Raw genomic sequence first — 22,525 nt, forward strand, 5'->3', positions numbered from 1 at the left:
AGTTTCAGTTGGAACAAATAGAGGACTACCTTTTCAGCAACAGCCAGTGCAACATTATCTCACCAGCTTGTCCAGTCTTCCCAGTGCCTTCCCTTCCATCCCTTCCCTTCAGATGCCACCAGTGGCCCAGCATGACATATTCCATCTACCCACCACTTCCAATTCTCCCAGTGCCTTCCATTCCCTCCTCTAAATCATCCACAACTGGAGACCTTCTAGGGTGTTAGACTATGACTCCCATCTTTACCAGCCACCACAGCTATACTTTGCAATTATACTTAATCACACCTAGAGCGCTATATGTTGGGAATACTACTGTGGCTAGCCAAGGTGGCTAGCCGAATTTACCACTGTATTAAAGGAATGCCACTCCTTAAATTTAATGAAACTCTTAGAGCAGAATTTTTTTTTTCCCCGGCTCATGAGAAAGTCTAAAAAAATGATCAGGATACTTTAATGAAAAGCAGAGAACTGCTGCACTGTTGTGAAGTTTGAAGCACTTTTCCTGAAACCTTTTCAAAGAGCACACAGTCCTATCAATCAATGCAATCTTGGGTTCACATGACACACTGAATCATAAACTGGAAGCTGTTTTGCACAATACACTTGACTAAAATGTTCTTGGCTAGTTTGTGGCTCAGCATGTTGTATGACCCCAGCCTGTAAGATTCTATTCATGCTTTCAAGTGCAGAAGTGCAACTAAAATCATCTAGCAGAAGGTAATAATTGGAGACAAGTTTGGAGTAAGGTAATGGCAGGGAAAGAGTTAAACACTCTTCTAATCCCATTGCTATTTTGCTCTAAAATTCCTTTCTTTGAAAGGAGATTTGGGGTCTCCCTCAAACAATTTTTGAATTATGAGGAGGAAAAAAAAGGCAAAGGCCTTTAATAATAGCCTTTATTTTCATCTAACTCTCCTTCCCACCTGATTTTAATTTTATAGTTCCAGTATATTTTTTTAGAATAATAGCTAAATGGAGCTGCCACATTTTTAACAGTTTGCAGGTATTTTAAATGCTAAAAAACAAGAAGCAATACATATTGTTATGATCTGCACATCCCTAGTAGAGACTATAACACCAATGCTTATTACAATAGTCAATGATCTGTTGTATTGACCGCCAAGACTTTCAACACAGGTCACACTTTAATGTTCTTCAATCAGCCGGGAATCAAGTGGTCTACTTGGAAGCTTTATATATTACTCAACTTCTAGACAGATTTAAGCTTCACTAGTTAAAAGTATCCAGAACAATTTGGCTGTCCTTGGGACAGTTACAGTATTATAAATGCCTTGTAACAATGTTATCATTTTCAGCTGGTCTGAAATAAATGATTTAACTGAAAGCATTCACTGAACATTTGCCAGTTTTAAGCATACAAATTCTTGTTCAATCCTTAGCATTCCTAGATGAGGTTTAGTAACACCATCACCATCTGGCCTAAGCCCATATTATGTGAACCTGAACTGCTGTAATGATCAGATCAGATATGAACAAAGGGCATATTACTTTGGCAGCAACTTTCAACAATATTTACCTTACAAATTTATTTTATTACAGGAAATACTGCTTTGTATGGAAAAGCTATAAAGGAAAGTTAGCAATAAACATAGTAAAATGGCAAATATTTAGAGAAAGCTTTATTTAAAAAAAACATTTTAATGCATACATTGTCATTTGAGAAGTCATAATCAAAACAAAAGTTACTTACATGCTGCTTTCAACAGCCAAAGTGCACTGGTTGCATGATAGCATACAAATTTACTTTATTAAAATTTACAAATACCTGAGTTACCTACAAATTTATTTTGTATACAAAAATGGAAATAGTGCATATAGTTAAGAACAGTCTTTAACTACTGTTCTGCCAAACCCTCACCAATTAGCTGAATAGTAAGAGTTCCACTTTTATCTGTCTCTACCACCAATAAGCATTTGAAAATGCCTGGTGACATTGGTTTGAACTGGACTGGTAAGTTGCAGTAGTGGTGACATCTGTGAAAGAAAATGTGTAAGAATTAGATAAGCATTTAGCAGACTTCTTCAATTTTACTTAGATTTGTCGAGAAAAAGCAAGTTCTAGAGATCTATTACCAGCAGAGTATTTTCTTATCAAAATGGTTAGAATATTACAGCTGGTTGTGCTATTCTGGACAGGGAACAGAAACAATCTTTATGGATTGTGTTCTTAGCTGCATACAGGTAGTGCTTGGGCGATGATAGCAATTGGGACTGGGATTGCCATTACTAAATGATATGGTTGTAAAGTGCGATGTCACGTGACCACATCGCTTAGCAACAACAATCCCGGCAGTCCCAGTGGCCATTGTAACCCTAAGACTGTGATGGAATGGTGTTATGAAGGTCACGCTCAGGGAGATAAGTGTTTCCTTAGCCCCCAACAGGAGTGTGGGAAGTTTAAGAAGATGAGACTAGCACCACCCTAAGGAATTCACAGTGTTGTGGCTTGCTGGCTTGGGAACTTAGGTTCAGTCTGAAGAGATTTCTGTCTTGAGGTGGAAGCTAATAAACGCAACAACTGTATTTGCACTGTCTCGTGGAGTTCTTTGGGCTGAACCTGACAAAGACACACGGATCGTTAAGGAGGAAGCAGCAGGAGTCCCAGGTAAGGAGTGTGGGTGTGCTGTGGGGTGGTGCCGTGGGAGGCCTGGTGCAGGCTGTGCATGAGCAAAGGGAGGCTGGGGGAAGGAGGGCATTGGATGAGTGAAAGGAGGCTGAGGGAAGGATGATGCTGTGTGAATGGAGTCCAGGGGAAGGAAAGCTCCATACTGTGCAAAGGGAGACCAAGGGAAGGAGGGCACTGCACGAGTACAGGGAGGCTGAGGAAGCAGGGTGCCATGTGAGCACAGGGAGGCCAAAGGAAGCAAGGCACCATGCTGTGCAAGTGCAGGGAGGCCAGGCGGACTTACCAGGGCAACCCTTCCCTGCTGGCTTCCTCACTGACTTTGCTTGTGGGAAGCCAGCAGGAAGGTCGCAAATGGCAATCACATGACCTCAGGTGCTGTAACTGTCATAAGTGCAAGCTGGTTGCCAAGCACCCGAATCACAGCGACATGATTTTAGGGGTGGTGCAATAGCCAGAACTTTGAGGACCAGTCGTAAGCACCACTTGTTTGGCGCTGTTGCAACTTTGGATGGTTGCTGAACGAATGGTGAATGAATGGTCACCATTAAGTGAGGACTACCTGTAGTTAATAATGACTACAATTTCTTCTAAAACATCAACACTATTTAAGAGAAACATACATGTCTGACAAGTAAGCGTGCCTAGGGCCATCAAGTAAGCTAAAAAGAAGCTAGAACAGGATAGGAAATCTGTGGATCACAAGCAGCACCCAGCACGTTCCCAGACCATCCTGCCAAATTTTGGCAGCAAACTGAACAATTTTCAATGACGAGATTTTCCCTCTTAATGCAAAATTAAGAATAGTAATGGAGATGTTAAGTTTCTGTAAGGCAATTTACATTTCTTAAAAAAGGGGGGGGGCAATTATGTTCAGTCCCACTTACTCTGGGATGTTATGTCACCAGGTATATTCCTCTGCAGTTCTCAGGGGCCAAAATATTTTTAAAAAATGTGGATCCATGGACTGAAAAGGATTGCTTGCTGCTGCTATAGGCGACCAGTATTTTCACCCCAAGGGATGATATTCAAACATTTAAATGCATTCACGCTCACTAATGTACACATACAAGCACTCTGTGCTCCTCCCTCCCAATGACTTAAATAGGGGCACAAGGAGGAAGAGTGAAACAGTGATCAATTGACTGGCATTGATTTGATCAGAGACCAATGATCTAATTCATACTAGCCAACTGATTATATTAATCAGCAGGGAAACTCCGTAGGTCACTCTTTAGTGGCCAAGGCTGCAGGCTGCACATCCATATTAGAGACAGTGATTCCCTCACTGACTAATCTGTGTAGAGTTCCAGAGCATTTACTATGGCTCACTTTGAAACTTCTGCAGATAAAAAAGGCCAAAACAGTAAAATATTTTGCAAATTTTCATTTTCACAGGTATGTAATTTTTTTTAGGTACCCACCCCTCTTACAATTCTCATTCTATTTGTGCAAAATGTATTCCATATTACTACTAATAATAAAATTTTTAGTAATAAAGGAAACTGATAATGCTCTTTATTATGAAATCTAGAATGACTGGACTTTTGGAAAAAACTAAAGCAAGCCAAAGTGAAAACAAACATATCTCCAGATACAGTGGGGCAAAAAAGTATTTAGTCAGCCACCAATTGTGCAAGTTCTCCCACTTAAAAAGATGAGAGAGGCCTGTAATTTTCATCATAGGTATACCTCAACTATGAGACACAAAATGAGAAAAAAAATCCAGAAAATCACATTGTCTGATTTTTAAAGAATTTATTTGCAAATCATGGTGGAAAATAAGTATTTGGTCAATATCAAAAGTTCATCTCAATGACCTCAATGACAGAGGTCAAACGTTTTCTGTAAGTCTTCACAAGGTTTTCACACACTGTTGCTGGTATTTTGGCCCATTCCTCCATGCAGATCTCCTCTAGAGCAGTGATGTTTTGGGGCTGTCGCTGGGCAACACGGACTTTCAACTCCCTCCAAAGGTTTTCCATGGGGTTGAGATCTGGAGACTGGCTAGGCCACTCCAGGACCTTGAAATGCTTCTTACAAAGCCACTCCTTCATTGCCCGGGCGGTGTGTTTGGGATCATTGTCATGCTGAAAGACCCAGCCACATTTCATCTTCAATGCCCTTGCTGATGGAAGGAGGTGTTCACTCAAAATCTCACAATACATGGCCCCACTCATTCTTTCCTTTACACGGATCAGTCGTCCTGGTCCCTTTGCAGAAAAACAGCCCCAAAGCATGATGTTTCCACCCCCATGCTTCACAGTAGGTATGGTGTTCTTTGGATGCAACTCAGCATTCTCTCTCCTCCAAACACAACAAGTTGAGTTTAGACCAAAACATTCTACTTTGGTTTCATCTGACCATATGACATTCTCCCAATCCTCTTCTGGATCATCCAAATGCTCTCTAGCAAACTTCAGACGGGCCCGGACATGTACTGGCTTAAGCAGGGGGACACGTCTGGCACTGCAGGATTTGAGTCCCTGGCGGCGTAGTGTGTTACTGATGGTAGCCTTTGTTACTTTGGTCCCAGCTCTCTGCAGGTCATTCACTAGGTCCCCCCGTGTGGTTCTGGGATTTTTGCTCACCATTCTTGTGATCATTTTGACCCCACGGGGTGAGATCTTGCATGGAGCCCCAGATCGAGGAAGATTATCAGTGGTCTTGTATGTCTTCCATTTTCTAATTATTGCTCCCACAGTTGATTTCTTCACACCAAACTGCTTGCCTATTGCAGATTCAGTCTTCCCAGCCTGGTGCAGGTCTACAATTTTCTTTCTGGTGTCCTTCAACAGCTCTTTGGCCTTGGCCATAGTGGAGTTTGGAGTGTGACTGTTTGAGGTTGTGGACAGGTGTCTTTTATACTGATAACAAGGTCAAACAGGTGCCATTACTACAGGTAACGAGTGGAGGACAGAGGAGCCTCTTAAAGAAGTAGTTACAGGTCTGTGAGAGCCAGACATCTTGCTTGTTTGTAGGTGACCAAATACTTATTTTCCACCATTATTTGTAAATAAATTCTTTAAAAATCAGACAATGTGATTTTCTAGATTTTTCCCCCCATTTTGTGTCTCATAGTTGAGGTATACCTATGATGAAAATTACAGGCCTCTCTCATCTTTTTAAGTGGGAGAACTTGCACAATTGGTGGCTGACTAAATACTTTTTTGCCCCACTGTATATGCCTTCTACCAATCCCCTTTAAAAAAAATACATGTTCACTCACCTCAAATTATAATGGGAATGCTTGATATAAAAAGGCTCTCCGGGGCTTCTAAAGTTGAGCTATAATTTAATAATTGTTTAAAGTATTTGCGTTATTTTATTCATTGCACAGCAAGCATATAATCCCTTAGGAGACATAAATTTCAATTAAAATATTCATATGCAGGTTCCAGAGAGAAAAAAATATAATAGCTAAGCTTGGCCTACAAATTATGATACACATTCCAATACTAGGGTTTAAATTTCATATGGTTTCTAATTTTAATAAATAATTATTACTTTCTAACCAAAGAAGGTATGAATACTAGAAACTGAACTAGCAAAAGACATTGGTCCAAACAACTTTAACATGAGAAGAAGTATTAAGCATTAGGTATGTTAGTGTGAAGACTTATCACATGCAACTTTAAACAATGCTTAGAAGTCAATATACCTGGCAGGAAGACATAGAATAATTCTTCATGCTGATTTTCAATGTACTTGATTCACCAACCCTAGTTGGAGGAAATGTATAGACATCTTCCTGGGCATATACCCCTTTCCTGGTTTTAAAAGAGAAAAACAGTATTAAAAATAATCCTTTGTGTTTTAACCAGTATTTGTAATAATTGGGGAGCTTCTTAAAGCTACAAAATATCTTCTATAAGACCCATCTATGCCACCGTTTTAGTTTTAAGAAACATTATTTTTCATGCTAGCAAAATAAAACTGCATCTTTTTCCAATTCTTGTACTAAGATGTTTAGTTGAGTAAAGGGTATTCAGATGTAGACTGCTTCATAATTTTGCATCTCTTGATTGTTAAGTGTTCTGAATGTCAAATAGCATTCTTTCTCATTAAGAAGATTGCTCTTAGGTCAGGAAAGTCTACACCCTGGGAAAAATCTGTTTAGGATTACATACTTAATAAGCTTTGAATTTTAGGGCATCATGACTGAAAAGTACCATTTATATTTTATAAGACAGTATGGCAGGAGTCACATGCGAAGCCATAATTTAACCCATAGTTTGTAGAATAAGCCACAGTAACTTGGCTTCTACATAATGTTATACCATAAATCAGGATGCATAAATCATAATGGATAGTTCACACATCACAATGAAAACCAACCTACCCATATCCTGGCTATGCATCATAAGCACAGCCATATTACATAGCAGCTGTGCATCATAAGCTTTGTGGATCTCATGAAGTACTACCAAACAGAATGTATATTTAAAACATTGACACTGTTTACAAAGAATGAGTATGTAGAAAGTATTTTATAAACCATCCAATTTACATACCATGTGTTTTGATCAAATATATTGGGGTATTCTCTTCTTTGTGATATGTCTCGAATATTGATTTTTACCAGTGCTGATGTGGATACTTTGTTTTTTAAGTGTTTATTACTTAGGATGCCCTGTTACAAGGAATATATAAATTACAAAATGTAATAAATTAGTCAGAGAAGGACTATGCTTTTGTTACCATAAATTATTCAGAAACAGGATCAACCAATTAATTTTATTCTACAGAAATTTAAACCAGAATTGTTTTTTAAAACTGATAGTTTCACACTAGAGTTAGTATCATTATACTTGCTAGAGTGTAGGAAAAGATGTAAGTGCTAGTATTTTACAAAGTATATAACTGAAGACTTCACAAAAACATTCTATTTAAATTGTTCATTTTAAGCCTTTAATCAGAAAGCAATTAGGCACAAACACACACATTCTTTACCACAGAGGTGTTTTTGTTTTCATTCTTCTTCCATCTTATGACAAAGAAATCTGTTAATTATGAATTTAATCCAATCAAAAATTAACTATATCATTCATATACTTACCATTCCACAAAACTGAAGCCTGTATTTGTCTGTCAAATGAGGCTCATGAAATGGGTGACACTCAAGATCCCAAAACTGAGAATAGTGCCCTTTATCTCTAGGTAAAAAGGACACTATAATCTATCAAGAAATAAAATTAGAAAATTGTATATGTATAATTATTTTACCAAAGTTGATTGCATTAATAAAATGGTGAATTATATTTGGACTATAGCTGACATTATAAATGATTTTATTTTCAAAGCACACACACACACACACTGCAAAACTTATTTGGATTTAATATAGCCACCCATTCCAATGGACTCTGGGTGGCTTACAAAATATAATTAATAATTAAACAATTAAAAACAAACAAAATGAAACAAGACAGCCTGGACTAAAAACAACCATTAAAATTAAGCACATCTGCACTTCCCCAACAACACATTAACCCCAAGGCTGGGACCAAAGCCAGGTTTTAAGGGCTTTTTGGAACCCCAGGAGAGAAGGTGCCATCTGTTATCTCTGAGGGAATGTTATTTATCAATCAATCAATCAATCAAATTTATGGCCACCCATCTCACAAAAAGTGACTCTGGGCAATGTACAACAGTCCAAAGGGTGGGGGCCACAGCAGAGAAGGCACTCTTCCTAGGTCCCATAAGGTGACAATATTTAATAGAAGGGACGTGGAGTTCATCGACTCAGCCCGAACATACTGGGTGGGTAGAAACAATTGGAGAAAGGTGATCCCTCAGATAACCAGGTCCTATGTCATGAAAGGCTTTAAAGGTAACAACCAGCACCTTGAATTGTACGTGGAAGCCAACTGGCAGCCAATGTAGTAGTAGTGACATGTGTCAATAATAATTTCAGGCAAATATTCCAGTCTTTAGTGTAATATTGCTATTCTCTTTTGCATCATGCAATAAGACCCACAGGCATTACTGAACACAGATTTTAGTACAAGCCTCACTTATGAAGGAGAATACACGGTCCTTACTAGAAGTTCCTCTGGTTTGAGGCTACTCCAAACTCCAGACCAGTTTGTTTAACACCACTTTGCTGACTTAGCTACAACTGGGTGGGTTCAGATATGCTAACCACGGATTGGGGAGCTAGGCAGCATATAAATTTAATAAATAAATAATGCCTGGGGCACATAGCTGACACTGAAGCAAAAGTAATTTAATGTTAGGGTTTATCCTGTCCTTCCTTTTTAGGAACTCAAGGCAGAAAACTTAACACTCCCTCCTTTGTTTTTCCTGACAACAGTCCTATAAGGTAGATTGGGCTGAAAGAGAGTGAATGGCCCCAAATTCTTCAGTGAATTTCTGTAGCTGAGGGTGGACTTCAACCTGGGCCTCCTCCATGCCAGAACAACACATTAATCAGTACCCCACACTGGCTCATTATGATACAGGAGAACATGTGAACTACACTATATTCACTAAGTAGGCAGGGGGCTGTCTAAGAGGGCTCTAGCAAATGGATGCAACAGCTATAATGGCCCATGATCATAATGTTGGTTTTTATGTGTCTTTACAGTAATACTTTCCTTGGCCTAGAAACCTAACATGCCTCTATATCTACTCTGCAGAAAAATTGTATTAGAAAAATATATCCACTTTGTTTATGAGCCTTTTTCAGCCATTTGGGAGTATAAAAGCTGCATCTATTGTTCTTTGCTATCACCTAGTGGTCACTATGAAAAATACATCACACAGAAATGGTTGGGATGGGACAGGTGGGGACTGAAACTAATTGTAGGCACTGGAGATGGCAACAGCTAGTTTCCCAGAAGGAGCTGTCCTATTGTCTTGTCTTATGCCTCTGATCTGTTCCACTTCCTTCTTTATAAATTTGTATAGCAAACACACTTCATTGTTTGAATCAAGAAAAGGAAAAGATGCCATAGAGAAAAAGGAACAGAATTTTTTTGCAGTGGGCCAAGGGCTTTAGAATATTAGTACCCTCTAAAAACAACAGAATGAAAATGAACTTTTGATAAAAAGGTTCTTAAAGTAGAAAACACTGAAGAGGAAATGTTTCTAAATCTTTTCAGGACAAAGAAAGAGGCATATTTTACCAGAAGGAGATATAAAAACGAGGCCATTGTGATTCCCTGTATTCTGAACAAGTTTAGTTACTCATTTTTAATATTTTTCATTCAAAAGACCTTATCTTGGGCATGTATTTCACCATTTTTTTCTGCTCAGCTGCCAGATTTGCCCCAGTATTTGGTAACAAGGTCACAAAGTTAAAATTAATCTAGCTAATAATGGATGCCAGGTGACCCTTCAGCTCTGTGAATCCTAAAAAGACTGCATGGATACCAAGTAGGGCTAGGCAGACATTCAAAGGGTAAAGTGTGATTCAGAGCACCCACAGAGCATCTACTAGAAACTTCTTAAACCAAGCACGTATTTTCCTGGGTTGGCACATCAGCTGTAGAGGACAGCCATGTGAACTTAAAGACATATTTGCTTTAAGGTATTCCCAAGAGGTGGTATGTTATGTGCCTAATCAGATTTTGCCCTTGAAATCCTGGCTCTCCACAGCCCTAGTAACATGATAACATAGAATAATTTGAAGGAAAACAAAACTATGTTACCTGAATGCTAGGGGTAGCATAAGGGGCAAAGATAATGGAACAGCAACTACTCCAGAATAATTGTGAATGTGAAACATCATTTTGTGCAATATATTCAAAGAAAACACTTCCATATATTTGAGACTAAATAATAATCAAATCTTACTGAAATGTTTGATTTATTTTCAAAATAGATGTTTCCACAACAGCCTGTGATGTTTCATGAATATTATCAATTATAACCTAGAACTTTAAGACATCTTGTTTTCCTTTAAAGTAAAATCAACTAAAAATGCAGTGAATTAATATGAACATAATCAACTAGTGACTTACTTTTTCTTTCCCATAAATTTCAAGAGTACCTGAAAGATAGGAACATTGGAAAGCAGCATATGTAGCTCTGTAGACCTCTCCACTTTCATCAACTCCCTAAAATTAAACAATTATTAATCAAAACTATTAATTGTATAAATCAGTATTTAAATCATCTTTAATTACACTGCTTTTGATTGGCTAGATATGCTGAATTTCAGTAAGATACTAATTTCATGGCATAACCACTATGTGAAAATTGGTCTTCCTGTTTGCCAATATTGTTATCATGAAATACTTCAAATTATTTCAAATTTTAACTAGTTCTATTGTGTACAACATTTATCTATCACCTGTAGATTCAACAGCTGAGCTTCATATAAGAAAGTACTGCGTATCAACAAACGAAGGATGATGGGTTTAAGCCTGATACACACTGCCTTTATTCAGCACATTTTCAAACAAGTGTTGGATCAATTCTAATTTTTTTTTAAATAAAAAGCAGGTAGACTTAGTAACAGAGCCTTACAAAAACATTCTACCCACAACTGCTCTTCTGGAGACATTACTGATTTTCTACATATTATGTTTAACAAATTGTCCCTGTAAGAAAATACTTTCTTATTAAAGCAAATCAGTATTATAGAATGAAATATGCAATTTGTTTTCTGTAATAATATGAAGCATAACTTTTTATTTGAAAGTAACTTAATACAAATGATTTCACTTTCTGATTTGATGTAAACTTTTACATCAGCAATATGTAAGTTAGCAACAGCTGTAATTATATTAGTTCAGATGTCACGGTTAACTAGTTTTTCAACTGAAGAATGAAAAGCATGTTAGCCCACATGGTGCTTTGAATAAACCATGTTTAATAATCAGTTGCAGCCATTCTCATGACAATAAAGAGCAGTAAAAAAAACCACCTAAACAAAACAAACTACTTAAATGACCAGGTTATTATTTCTTCACTAGAACATATCTAGAATTTTTTCTTCCAAAAAGAAGTGTTTTCTTGTCCCAATTTTGAAAACGAGATCTTTTTTACTAACCTTGACATAAGGTGGTGCAAAGGAAGTCAAAAACCATTTCAAAATTTCATCTCCATTATTTTCAATCTCTAGATATTTCTCTGTAAAATGACCAAACAATAAAATGCTAATGGTAAATTTCACAACAGTCACAGAAAAACAGTTTGTTGAAAATCTAAGTTGCTAATTTGATCAGGAATGATAATAAATTATAACTATAGTACTGTTGCTTTCTACAGAAGACCAAGGTCAACATAAGAATGCAGTTTTCTACCGTTCAGTTGGGCTGCACAGAACTTCGGATTTAATATTCCAAAGGTGCTTTTGTAACATGTGGAAATACAATTATTCCATGGAACTTCCACACCTTGAAGCAGCTGACTTTTCAGCTGCTTTCAAGCAATACAGACAGGCATTATGTTCTTATTCCAACATATTCTGAGGCATTTTTTGAGGACTGGATCTGAAGAGTTGCACAGTTCATACTTTCAGTTGTAAGGCCAGCACTCATGTAAGTACTTGCAAAATAAAAGATTTCCTTGACGTTGGAGTGTACAGCATAGCAGAAGTCTGAGAACTGCATATGATTTTGAGAGGCAGATGGGGCTTATTTCAAAGTAGGTGGGACCTTTCAAATTAATTAAACACAAAGACTAGTTCATACTTCCACTCATTCATTCATTCATTCATTCATTCATAGAGAGAGAGAGAGTGAAGGCTACAGGAGACCATAATTTTTTAAAATTTTCATACTATATTCTACAGCCAAGATAGAAAGGCCCAGTTTGTAAACAATTATACAAATACCAGGTTTATATGACTTCTGATAACCTGGCATTCAACATTCAACAAAAGGTACAATGACAATGATTGGGTTCGCACAGTGCACTAAACCAGGATTTGTTTAAACAATGTTTTATTGGCTGGATTTATATCACATGCCAAATTAAAAACTATATTTAAGATACCACTATGATTGGATTTATAACACATACAAAACCTAACTAAATTTAATCACTTTGTGTCTTGGTGTAAAGTGTGAACCCAGACAATAAACTGATCTACAATATAGCATCTTTCCACTACCGGCACTCCTTATCTTTTCAATTTAAGGGTTGAAAGCCACAAATATTAATTCACCAAAAACAGTGAATAATCTGTAATGATATAGATAATGATATGCATCTTTGAAGACTTTTTCTTTATGCAGAAATAGACCAATGGAAGGTGTTCAATTACTTTCATTTTTCAAAAGTATGAAATTAATCAAGTTGTCTATCATATAATAAAAAACTGGGAACCACACAATTGTGGGCAAGAAATGAAGCCATTCTAAGATATAAGTTGTCTGATTCTTAATGGTATGCTTTTCGATAGTCATTCCTAGAAAGAATTGAGCATACATACCCTTGCTGTTTCTAGTTTGATATCTACAGGATTAAACCATAGTATTTGCATTTATTTATTTTATTTATTAAATTTATATGCTGCCCATCTCCCCCAGAGGATGACTCTGGGCAGCTCACAATTAAAATCAAACCTCTAAAACAGTTAAAAATATAAATATCCACATTAAATTAGCGAAAAAATCAAACTATATAAAAAGACTATACACATAAAAAGACTTAAAATTCAAGATGTTGGGGAGTAGAATCAATTACCCCATGAGCCAATTCCAATGATACAAGCCCCCATCAGGCCCTCAGGCGTAGCCAAGATTTCACTCTTCTTGAAGGCCATGAGAGTGGGGGCGCACCACACCTGGGGTAGTAAGTTCTATAGAGCATGGGCCACTGCAGAAAAGGCCCTCTTCCTAGACCCCGCCAGTCAAAATTCCTTGTGGGGTCCGCAACACGCCCCTTCTGCTGGATTGAGTGGGGCAGGCTAATATAACAGGCAAATACAGTGCATTCAGAAAGTATTCAGACCCCCTTCACTTTTTTCAATTTTGTTATGTTGCAGCCTGATACAACAATTGTTCAAATTCATTTTTTTTCTCATTAATCTACACTCAGTACCCCATAATGACAAAGTGAAAACAGAATTTTAGAAATGTCTGTAAATTTATTAAAAAGGAAAAACTGAAATATCACATGTACTTAAGTATTCAGACCCTTTACTCAGTACTTTGTTGAAGCACCTTTGGCAGCAATTACAGCCTTGAGACTTTTTCAGTATGACACAAGCTCTGCACACCTGGATTGGGGGATTTTCTGCCATTCTTCTTTGCAAATCCTCTCAAGCTCAGTCAGGTTGGATGGGGACCGTCGGTGGACAGCCATTTTCAGGTCTCTCCAGAGATGTTCAATAGGGTTCAAGTCAGGGCTCTGGCTGGGCCACTCTAGGACATTTACAGAGTTGTCCCTAAGCCATTCCTGTGTTTTCTTGGCTGCGTGCTTAGGATTGTTGTCATTCGGCCCAGTCTGAGGTCCTGAGCACTGTGGAACAGGTTTTCATTGAGGATATCTCGGTACTTTGCTCCATTCAGCTCTTCCTCAACCCTGACCGGTCTCCCAGTCCCTGCTGCTGAAAAACACCCCCACAGCATGATGCTGCCACCGCCATGTTTCACTGTTGGGATGGTATTGGGCAGCTGATGAGCAGTGCCTGGTTTCCTCCAGATGTAACGTTTATAATTGAGGCCAAACAGTTCAATCTTGGTTTCATCAGACCAGAGAATAATCATCTTCACAGTCTGAGAGTCCTTCAGGTGCTTTTTTGCAAACTCCAAGCAGGCTTTCATGTGTTTTGCACTGAGGAGAGGCTTCCGTCTAGCCACTCTGCCAGAAAGCCCAGATCAGTGGAGGGCTGCAGTGATGGTTGTCCTTCTGGAACTTTGTCCCATCTCCACACAGGATCTCTGGAGCTCAGTCAGAGTGACCATCAAGTTCTCGGTCACCTTTCTTACTATGGCTCTTCTCCCCCAATTGCTCAGTTTGGCCGGGCAACCAGCTCTTGGAAGAGTCTTGGTTGTGCCAAACTTCTTCCATTTGAGAATTATGGAGGCCACTGTGCTCTTGGGAACCTTCAGTGCAGCAGAATTTTTTTGTAGCCTTCCCCAGATCTGTGCCTTGCAATAACCCTGTCTCTGAGCTCTGCAGGCAGTTCCTGTGATCTCATGGCTTTTGCTCTGATACAGTATGCATTGTCAGCTGTGAGGCCTTCTATAGAGAGGTGTGTGCCTTTCCAAATCATGTCCAATCAATTTAATTTACTACAGGTAGACTCCAAGGTGTAGAAACAGCTCAGCAAAAATCAAGAGAAATGGGAGGCACCTGAGCTAAATTTCAAGTGTTGTTGCAAAGGGTCTGAATACTTATGCCAATGTGATATTTCAGTTTTTCCTTTTTAATAAATTTACAGACATTTCTAAAATTCTGTTTTCACTTTGTCATTATGGGGCACTGAGTGTAGATTAATGAGAAAAAAATGAATTTGAACGATTGCAGTATCAGGCTGCAACATAACAAAATTGAAAAAAGTGAAGGGGGTCTGAATACTTTCTGAATGCACTGTATTTAGATATGACATCTCTGGTTTAATACATGCCAAAATAAAAGTGAACAAGAGAGATGCTTGACCGTAGTGCTTTCTCCCACCATCAAAAATAGCTTATGAAACTAGGAATGAGTACCTAAGCAAACCAATGGCTGTTACAGAGTTCAAATGAACTGAAAATGTGTGTATGTGTATACTTTGTATCTTAAGACATATTAAAAGATGAAGGTTAAGAATTTAAACATTTAAAAAAGGGCAGCAAAAGAACAATAATACTGGGTGATCTTCAATACTGGGATAGAAAAATAGTAAATTAGATCAATGCCTCTTTGCAGACCTATTAAATGCAATATCCAATCTAGCATAAGTGGCTATGTTATAACAGTTAGGAGTTTCCCGCCCGATAAAATGTTGTAATGCTTTCTGGCCTCTGGGCTATAATGAAAAGTCAGTTTGCATTTGATCTGTATTCCACATGTAGCTAATTTTGTCAACCACACTGAAATGGTATATTAGGCCAAGTTAAATTAATGGAAGGAATCTGAGTAGGATTGTCACAGTGTGACTGGGTTCTCTAAGAACTTGATTTGTAGGGTTACAAGGATGGCAATTGATACAGAGAAACCAAGACAGCTGAGGTTTTTATGCTTTTACTTTACTAGACTGTATACAGCAAAACTATTTACAATAGGTATTTACAACAAGATCCCAGCTTCTAACCAGTGTTGGCTGTCTTCTTAGGTCTTCCTCCCAGAGTCTATTCCCCTCATAGCCAGGTCTTTAAAGCCTTATGAAAGGCCAACAGGGTCGGGCCAGCCTAATCTCTGAACAGAGGGTGTTCCAAAGGGCAGGGACTACAGCAGAGAAGGCATGTCTCCTGGTTCCTGCCAGTCAACATTCCTTGGCTGATAGGACCCGCAGCATGCCCAACCTGCTGGGCCAGATTGGACGGGTAGAAACTATTGGGAAAAGACAGTCCCTCAGGTAACCCGAGTTATCAAGAGAGTAAAAGGAAGGAACATGCTGGAGAGAAGGAGAGAAAGAAGGAGAGGAGAGAAAACAAGGGAAGAAATGAGAAAACATGAACTACAAAGACTGTTGTAGAAGGGAACGGCTGGAGAGTAAAGTTGCTGTAAGTGTGCTCAGCGCTGCTTGTTTCCTTTCCTTGGATCCGCTCAGCCAATTATCATCTGCGTCTTCTCCGTTGGGGGATGAACCTCTCATCTCCTGCCCAGTCCTTCTCCAAAGACTAGGGCTTCGCCAAAGACTCGGACCCTCTGTCCCTAGCCAGCTGTTTCCCTCCTTTCTATCTTGGGTAAAGGCTTTGTCTCTGGGATTTCACTTCCAGGGAAGCCTCCTGTTAAATTTTCTTCTCCCTCTCGACTCGGGAACTGACAGATGCTCCGCACACTCACATCAGCTTTACCCCCCAGCTGCTCCCTTCTACAAGTCTTTGTAGTTTGTGTTTTCTCTCATTTCTTCCCTCGTTTTCTCTCCTCTCCTTCTTTCTCTCCTTCCTTTTGCTCTCTTGGTAACTCAGGTTACTTCTCTCCAATTCTGGGTTAGACCAACAGCATGTCCCCGAGCAACTGAGGAGGTGGGTGTTCCCCCAGGGCTGCAGTCCCCAATACCTATAAACCAATGGGTATGCTGTCTACATCTATTCCACAACAGTCCTGGCTAGCAGCCAGTTCAGCTCATCAGCCCGCATGACAGCATACCAGCAAGGCTAGAACTGAGCTTTTTCTCTTTTTCTCTCTTTCAGCAGCCATACCAGGCCACTAAAAAACATGTGCCACGAGGATACCAATAAACGTAAGTCAAAATTTACCTGAGTGTTCACCAGATTTTGTCTCAGGAAAAAATATAGTCCGATTTTTTACTTCAAGTTTGGTCAGCTGTTTCTGGCATGGTTGCATGGGAGTAACAGAAAGTTCAGACTGTTGTTGATGAGTTCCCATTTTAGCAGTTAGTGAGTTCTTTTCAGATGACTTTTCATTGATATTTTCCCGAATCTGAACCTTAACAAACTATGCATAATAGAAAGACATAAAATTCACAACTTTTCATATGATTTGTCTCATGTTAACATATGTATCCATATTTGAATTGCCACGTAATGCACATACCCAAACGTATTATGGAACTAACTACTATTCAATTGCAATGTGAAAATAATAAATGTAACCAGCTAACAAGCAAGCCTATCAACAGCTTATAGAACATATGTTTTTAAATCTTTTAAAACTATTTATTGCTCAATAGAAGGATTTAAGTCTATCATTTATAGACTTAAGGATTAGTACCCTTCAGCTGGTAAACAGAAGAGTATATTGTGCCTTAGAGGAAATTTTCATATTGCAAGGAAGATGAAAGATTTTCTCTAATCATACAAATGAACAAAAAAAGAATTCAGTAGGACTTATTTTCAGTATCCTATCTGTTCTGACTTTCTGGAGTCATAGAACTGGGCTACAGATAAATATCAAAGATAAAACAAGAGAGATGTGTCAAGCTGCAAATGCAATTACCATGTTGGCTGATGCCGCTAAAATACTGATAAGACACGAAGCATCCTCCCTTTCCCCTTCCCCCAGACATATCCAGCATTTTGTTTTTCAATACTAGATGAGTAAGAAAAATATCTTGATCCAGATGCTATTGAAAATGGTTTCTTTTAAAAAATATGATTGTGAGGTTTTGTTCTATCTTTTTTTAAATTAAGAATTGTTAAAAGTATCTCTCAGATTACTGAATACAGTGGTACCTCAGGTCATAAACGCTTCTGTTCATGACCAATTCTGGTCACGAACAGCACCGTTCGCAAAATTTTGCTTCCATCCGCGAACTCCGCATCGGGTGATGAACAGGATCCGAGGCCATTTTCCCTGCCGTGACACGTGGTGGTGGCTTCCTGTAGGGAGGGGGACTCTCCCTCCAAGCAATAACCATCTCCCCACCCGCCTTCCTGTCCTCCACGCCAGAAGTTGCCTCGAGCAAGGTTAGCGTTCTCTCTCTTCTTATTGCACTGTACTGTATTTTGTTTCATATTTTTGTGATTTTAAAATATATATATATATATATGGTTCAGAACGGATTAACCATAATTACATTGAACCTTATGGGAAAATTTGATTTGGGACGCGACCAAAATCAGTTGGCGACCAAATTCGTAGGGGTCAGAACAGATTAACCGTATTTACACTGAACCTTACGGGAAAATTTGATTCAGGTCGCGACCAATTCGGGTCGCGGGACGAATTAAGTTCGTGACCCGAGGTACCACTGTACTTTTTCCCCTCTTTTCCTTGGTCCATATATAGTGGATATAGTGACTCAGTAAAATTGACATACATTACCTTTATATTTATATCATTATTGTTTTGTGGAAAGTAATAGGCCTCAATATTTGTCCAAGAAAGGAAGGAAACTTTCTTAATTGGTTCACTTAAAAAGTGAAATTGCTTTCTGCAGGAAACTCTTTATTTTTCCTGATAAGATTTCTTATTGGGGGGACAGACCAGTCAGATTGATATCTATGGTAGTTTTATTTATTTTATTTTTATATCACATTTAAATAGCCACCCATCTCACACAAGTGACTTTGGGCAGCATTCAAACTTTGCTAGAAAAGCAGACATCGAAGGAGAGTAGTCTATGATGGCAAGTCAGAAGAAATCTGGTAGCATCTTTTCCAACTAACAAATGTTATTAAAAGGCGTAAACTTCTGTGAGCTCCTGTTCACTTCATCAAATGCACAGAGCGGCTAGCTGCAGCTCAAGAATGTTGACATCTTTTAATATAATTTTTGGCTAGGGAAGTAATAATTCTGATTAGTACTTTTTTTTAACCTAGTGGTAGAACCAAGACATATCTGATTTTTTAAAAAATTTTAGTGATTAGATATTTGGACACCCAGATTAATGTTTATGGTCCATTTAAGAATAAAATGTAAGTTTTGCGTAGATGATTTGCTTATCTTTTTACTTGAAAATATACTTTTTATCAGCTAATTATAGCTAGTAATTTTAATCAATTTTTTGTTTTTATGATGGATCATGATACTATATCAAGTACATTTATATCACATACGTAGAATCTTTAAATCTACCTATATGGAACATTTGAATTCATCACTACAAGACTGTATTTTTCTTCAACCCCTTACAAGACTTGCTCCTGACCTATTCGTTTGTATCTCAATCCTTAATTAATTAGATAACTATAAGTTCTATTGTTATATCTGATCATGCCCGGATAACATTGTTTTTTGGGAAGTCTGTTTTATTAGTTCAAATGTGTGATTATTAAAAGATTTATACTTTATTAATCATTTAAAATAAGCTTTTAACAAGCAACAAATTTAATTACTATCTGGAATATTTTCAAGACTTCTATATGGGGCTGGATTATCACGTGCTTTATACAGCAAGAAAAAATGAATCTCAACTCAGTAAACTTGAAAAATAACTCCTACTTTGGAATTACCATGTTTTCCATTAACTTTGCTTGTCACAAACCAGTTGGAAAACACGCAAATGGTGATCACATGACTACAAAATGTGAGGATCGTATATGTCTGCTGACTGTGAAGTGCTCAAATGGCAATCATGTGGGACACTGCGACGGTTGTAAATGCAAGTCTTGGTCACAGAGCTTTTTTTTTTTTTTACACCACTGTAACTTCAAATGGTTGCTAAACGAGGTAGTTGGTAAGCGATGACTACCTGTAATGCTAAAATTTGATTCCAGTTTTTATTAGCTGGATTAAAATGTGAATGATGTCCTTTATCTTGTCTATTTAACCTAGTTTTGGAAACAGTACCCTATTTGTCAGGCAATCAATATTTTGAATATTAAGGGGCAATGTAGAACATAAATTATTATTTGTAGATGATATGCTGCATCTTATTGATATTGATCAAGATTATCTAAATTTGTATGTGTTATGCAACAGTTTGGAATAATCCCAATATACTTCCAATTAGAAGGTATCTGTGGAAATTTGCAAAATGTGGGGTTTTGTTTATTATGTGAAGAGCTCTAATGCTCACCATCTTTCAGAGTATCATTGCTGCTCCTATAATGTTGCCATATTGCCTAGAATAAAGATCAATAAACTGTGCTGAGTTTGATAATCAATATTTCTCATGCTGGGATAAATCAGAAATGCCTAAATACCTGAAGAGTCTTATTTTTTCCACTAATAAGTGCAAAGCCCCTCTAGGCCTCCCAAATAGAGTTAAAAGATTCATACATTAATACCTCGGTTCACGAACGCTTCTGTTCACGAACAATTCGGTTCAGAAACAGCACCGTTCGCAAAATTTTGCTTCCGTTCGCGAACTCCGCATCAGTGATGAACACGACCCGCAGCCATCTTCCCTGCTCTGACACGTGGTCATGGCTTCCTGTAGGTGAGGGGGGCTGTCCCTCCAAACAATAACCGCCTCCCCACCCGCCTTCCTGTCCTCCATGCCAGAAGTCGCCTCAAGCAAGGCTAGTGTTCTCTCTCTTCATACTGTACTATACTATACTTTGTTTCATATTTTTGTGGTTAAAAAAAAATACATATGGTTCAGAACGGATTAACCTTATTTACATTGAACCTTATGGGGAAATTTGATTCGGTTTGCGACCAATTCGGTTCGCAACCAGAATCGTGGAACGAATTAAGTTCGTGAACCGAGGTACCACTGTATTTGTTATTCCATTGCAATTTTTCTCAGCACTCCCTCCCAATATCTTTCAGAAAATATGGGTGAAACTTAAGATATTAAAACTAGGTATGGGTAACTTTTTTTTTTCTCTTTAGAACTTTGGCACATTTTTTGAACCACTTACTTTTTGTCCACCATCACAATGTATGTACATAAGGCCGCTCCATGGAAATATTGATTTATTATCTGCGAGTGATGGATTTGGACTCACATGAATTGAAATGCTGCTTCTAAAAAGAGAGTTCAATATTTAGTTTTAAACTTAAGTGAGAATGAGAAAACTTGATATAGGAAACTATAATACTTTAATTTGTATAGATGAATCACAAATCACCGCTGTGGTTAAGGAATTATAATGAGAAAGTTCATCTACTGATGGATCATTTAACATCTATAATGCACTAAAACACCACAGAATTTTTTTTATTATAGCAGATATAAAAAAACAGCTCATCAATTCCCTTAAATTATGTTCACATAATCTACAATATGGAAAACTTGTTGGCTAGGAAAACTTGGCTACAGATCTTAACTGCGCTATCTTTCACTATACACAAGAGACATCACGTATGCAACAGAAAGGCTATTAACTAGTTTTGAACAGATACTACTACAGGTAGTCCTCGCTTAATGACTGTTTGTTTAATGATGGTTCGAAGCAACGTCGGCCTCAGAAAGGGTGCTTTACAGCCATCATAAAAAGTTACGCTCCTCTTTGCGGTCACATTTCAGGCACTTGGCAACCAGCTCGCATTTACGACCAGTTGCCAAGCGCCCCACAATCATGTGATCGCCATTTGCAATCTTCTCTGCCGGCTTCCCAGAAAGTCAATGGGGAAGCCAGCAGGGAAGGTTGCAAGTGGAGGGAATGGAGCTGAAATCCTTCTGCGTGCTGCAGGAATGAAGCTGAAATCTTTAGGATTTGAGCTCCATTCCTGCAGCCTGCAGAAGGATTTCCCCTCTGTACACGGAGGGGAGGGGAAACCCTTTGTGGAGCTGCAGGAACACAGCTCAAATCCTGAAGATTTCAGCTCCATTCCTGCAGCCTGCAGAAGGATTTCAGCTTCATAATACTAAAAAACATACTTTCTCTCTACAGCACAGTTATATTGTTCTTTGACTGGGAAATGCACCTCAAGAAATTGGAGGAATAGGATAAAAACAAAATTATATTTAAATGTAATTAAAATGAAATTAATTAAAAAGATTTAATATAATTTACTCTATACACACTCAATTTGTAACTTGTTAAGAATTACAGTCAGATTACAACATTAGGTACCACACTTATAGCCATAGCAAAACTCTTATAACAAAATGGAATTAATTAGACTTCCAGTATAATTCTTTGCATGTATTCTGAATTCAATGATGCTTTCAGGTAAGTGAATACTGCATCAAAAGGCATTTATCTGTCTGTCTGTTCTCATTAAATATTCATAAACAACAGAAGTACCTACCCTGGTTCAATAGTTCCATGTTGAGGAGTTACTGTAAGACAGTGAGCAGGCCATGATAGCTCAAATTTCAATGATCTGTTTGAGTTATTTGTTATCTGTGTATATTTAGTAACTGTTGCGCCACCTTTTGAGATAAGAATTGCATGAGTTTTCAGTTATCTTCCATAAATATTTGAATTATAAACATTTTACATGCTTACTGTTAACTAAAATAAACAT

At 38.1% G+C, this 22,525-nt stretch overlaps 1 protein-coding gene across 6 annotated transcripts in view; it reads right to left on the bottom strand.

Moving 5' to 3' along the window:
- Positions 1-942: 942 nt before the first annotated feature.
- Positions 943-22,525, bottom strand: part of CEP192 (centrosomal protein 192) — a 77,228-nt gene continuing 55,645 nt past the window's right edge. For 5 of the 6 annotated variants that reach the window (XM_088130557.1, XM_088130558.1, XM_088130553.1 and 2 more), the window contains 10 exons: positions 22,307-22,430; positions 20,971-21,076; positions 16,957-17,155; positions 11,649-11,728; positions 10,615-10,710; positions 7,707-7,826; positions 7,162-7,280; positions 6,309-6,417; positions 5,877-5,935; positions 943-1,998 (listed from right to left, as the gene is read on the bottom strand). In XM_088130557.1, the coding sequence (XP_087986683.1) occupies positions 1,860-1,998; positions 5,877-5,935; positions 6,309-6,417; positions 7,162-7,280; positions 7,707-7,826; positions 10,615-10,710; positions 11,649-11,728; positions 16,957-17,155; positions 20,971-21,076; positions 22,307-22,430 (1,151 nt within the window). In that variant the 3' untranslated portion in view covers positions 943-1,859. The remainder of the gene's footprint in view (positions 1,999-5,876; positions 5,936-6,308; positions 6,418-7,161; positions 7,281-7,706; positions 7,827-10,614; positions 10,711-11,648; positions 11,729-16,956; positions 17,156-20,970; positions 21,077-22,306; positions 22,431-22,525) is intronic. The other variant, XM_088130556.1, reaches the window with a different exon arrangement.

Source organism: Python bivittatus, unplaced genomic scaffold, assembly GCF_059951505.1.
Source record: "Python bivittatus isolate LINGU-HERP-01145 unplaced genomic scaffold, Pbiv_v1 ctg000840_np1212, whole genome shotgun sequence".
In the NCBI taxonomy this organism is placed as follows: Eukaryota; Metazoa; Chordata; class Lepidosauria; order Squamata; family Pythonidae; genus Python; species Python bivittatus.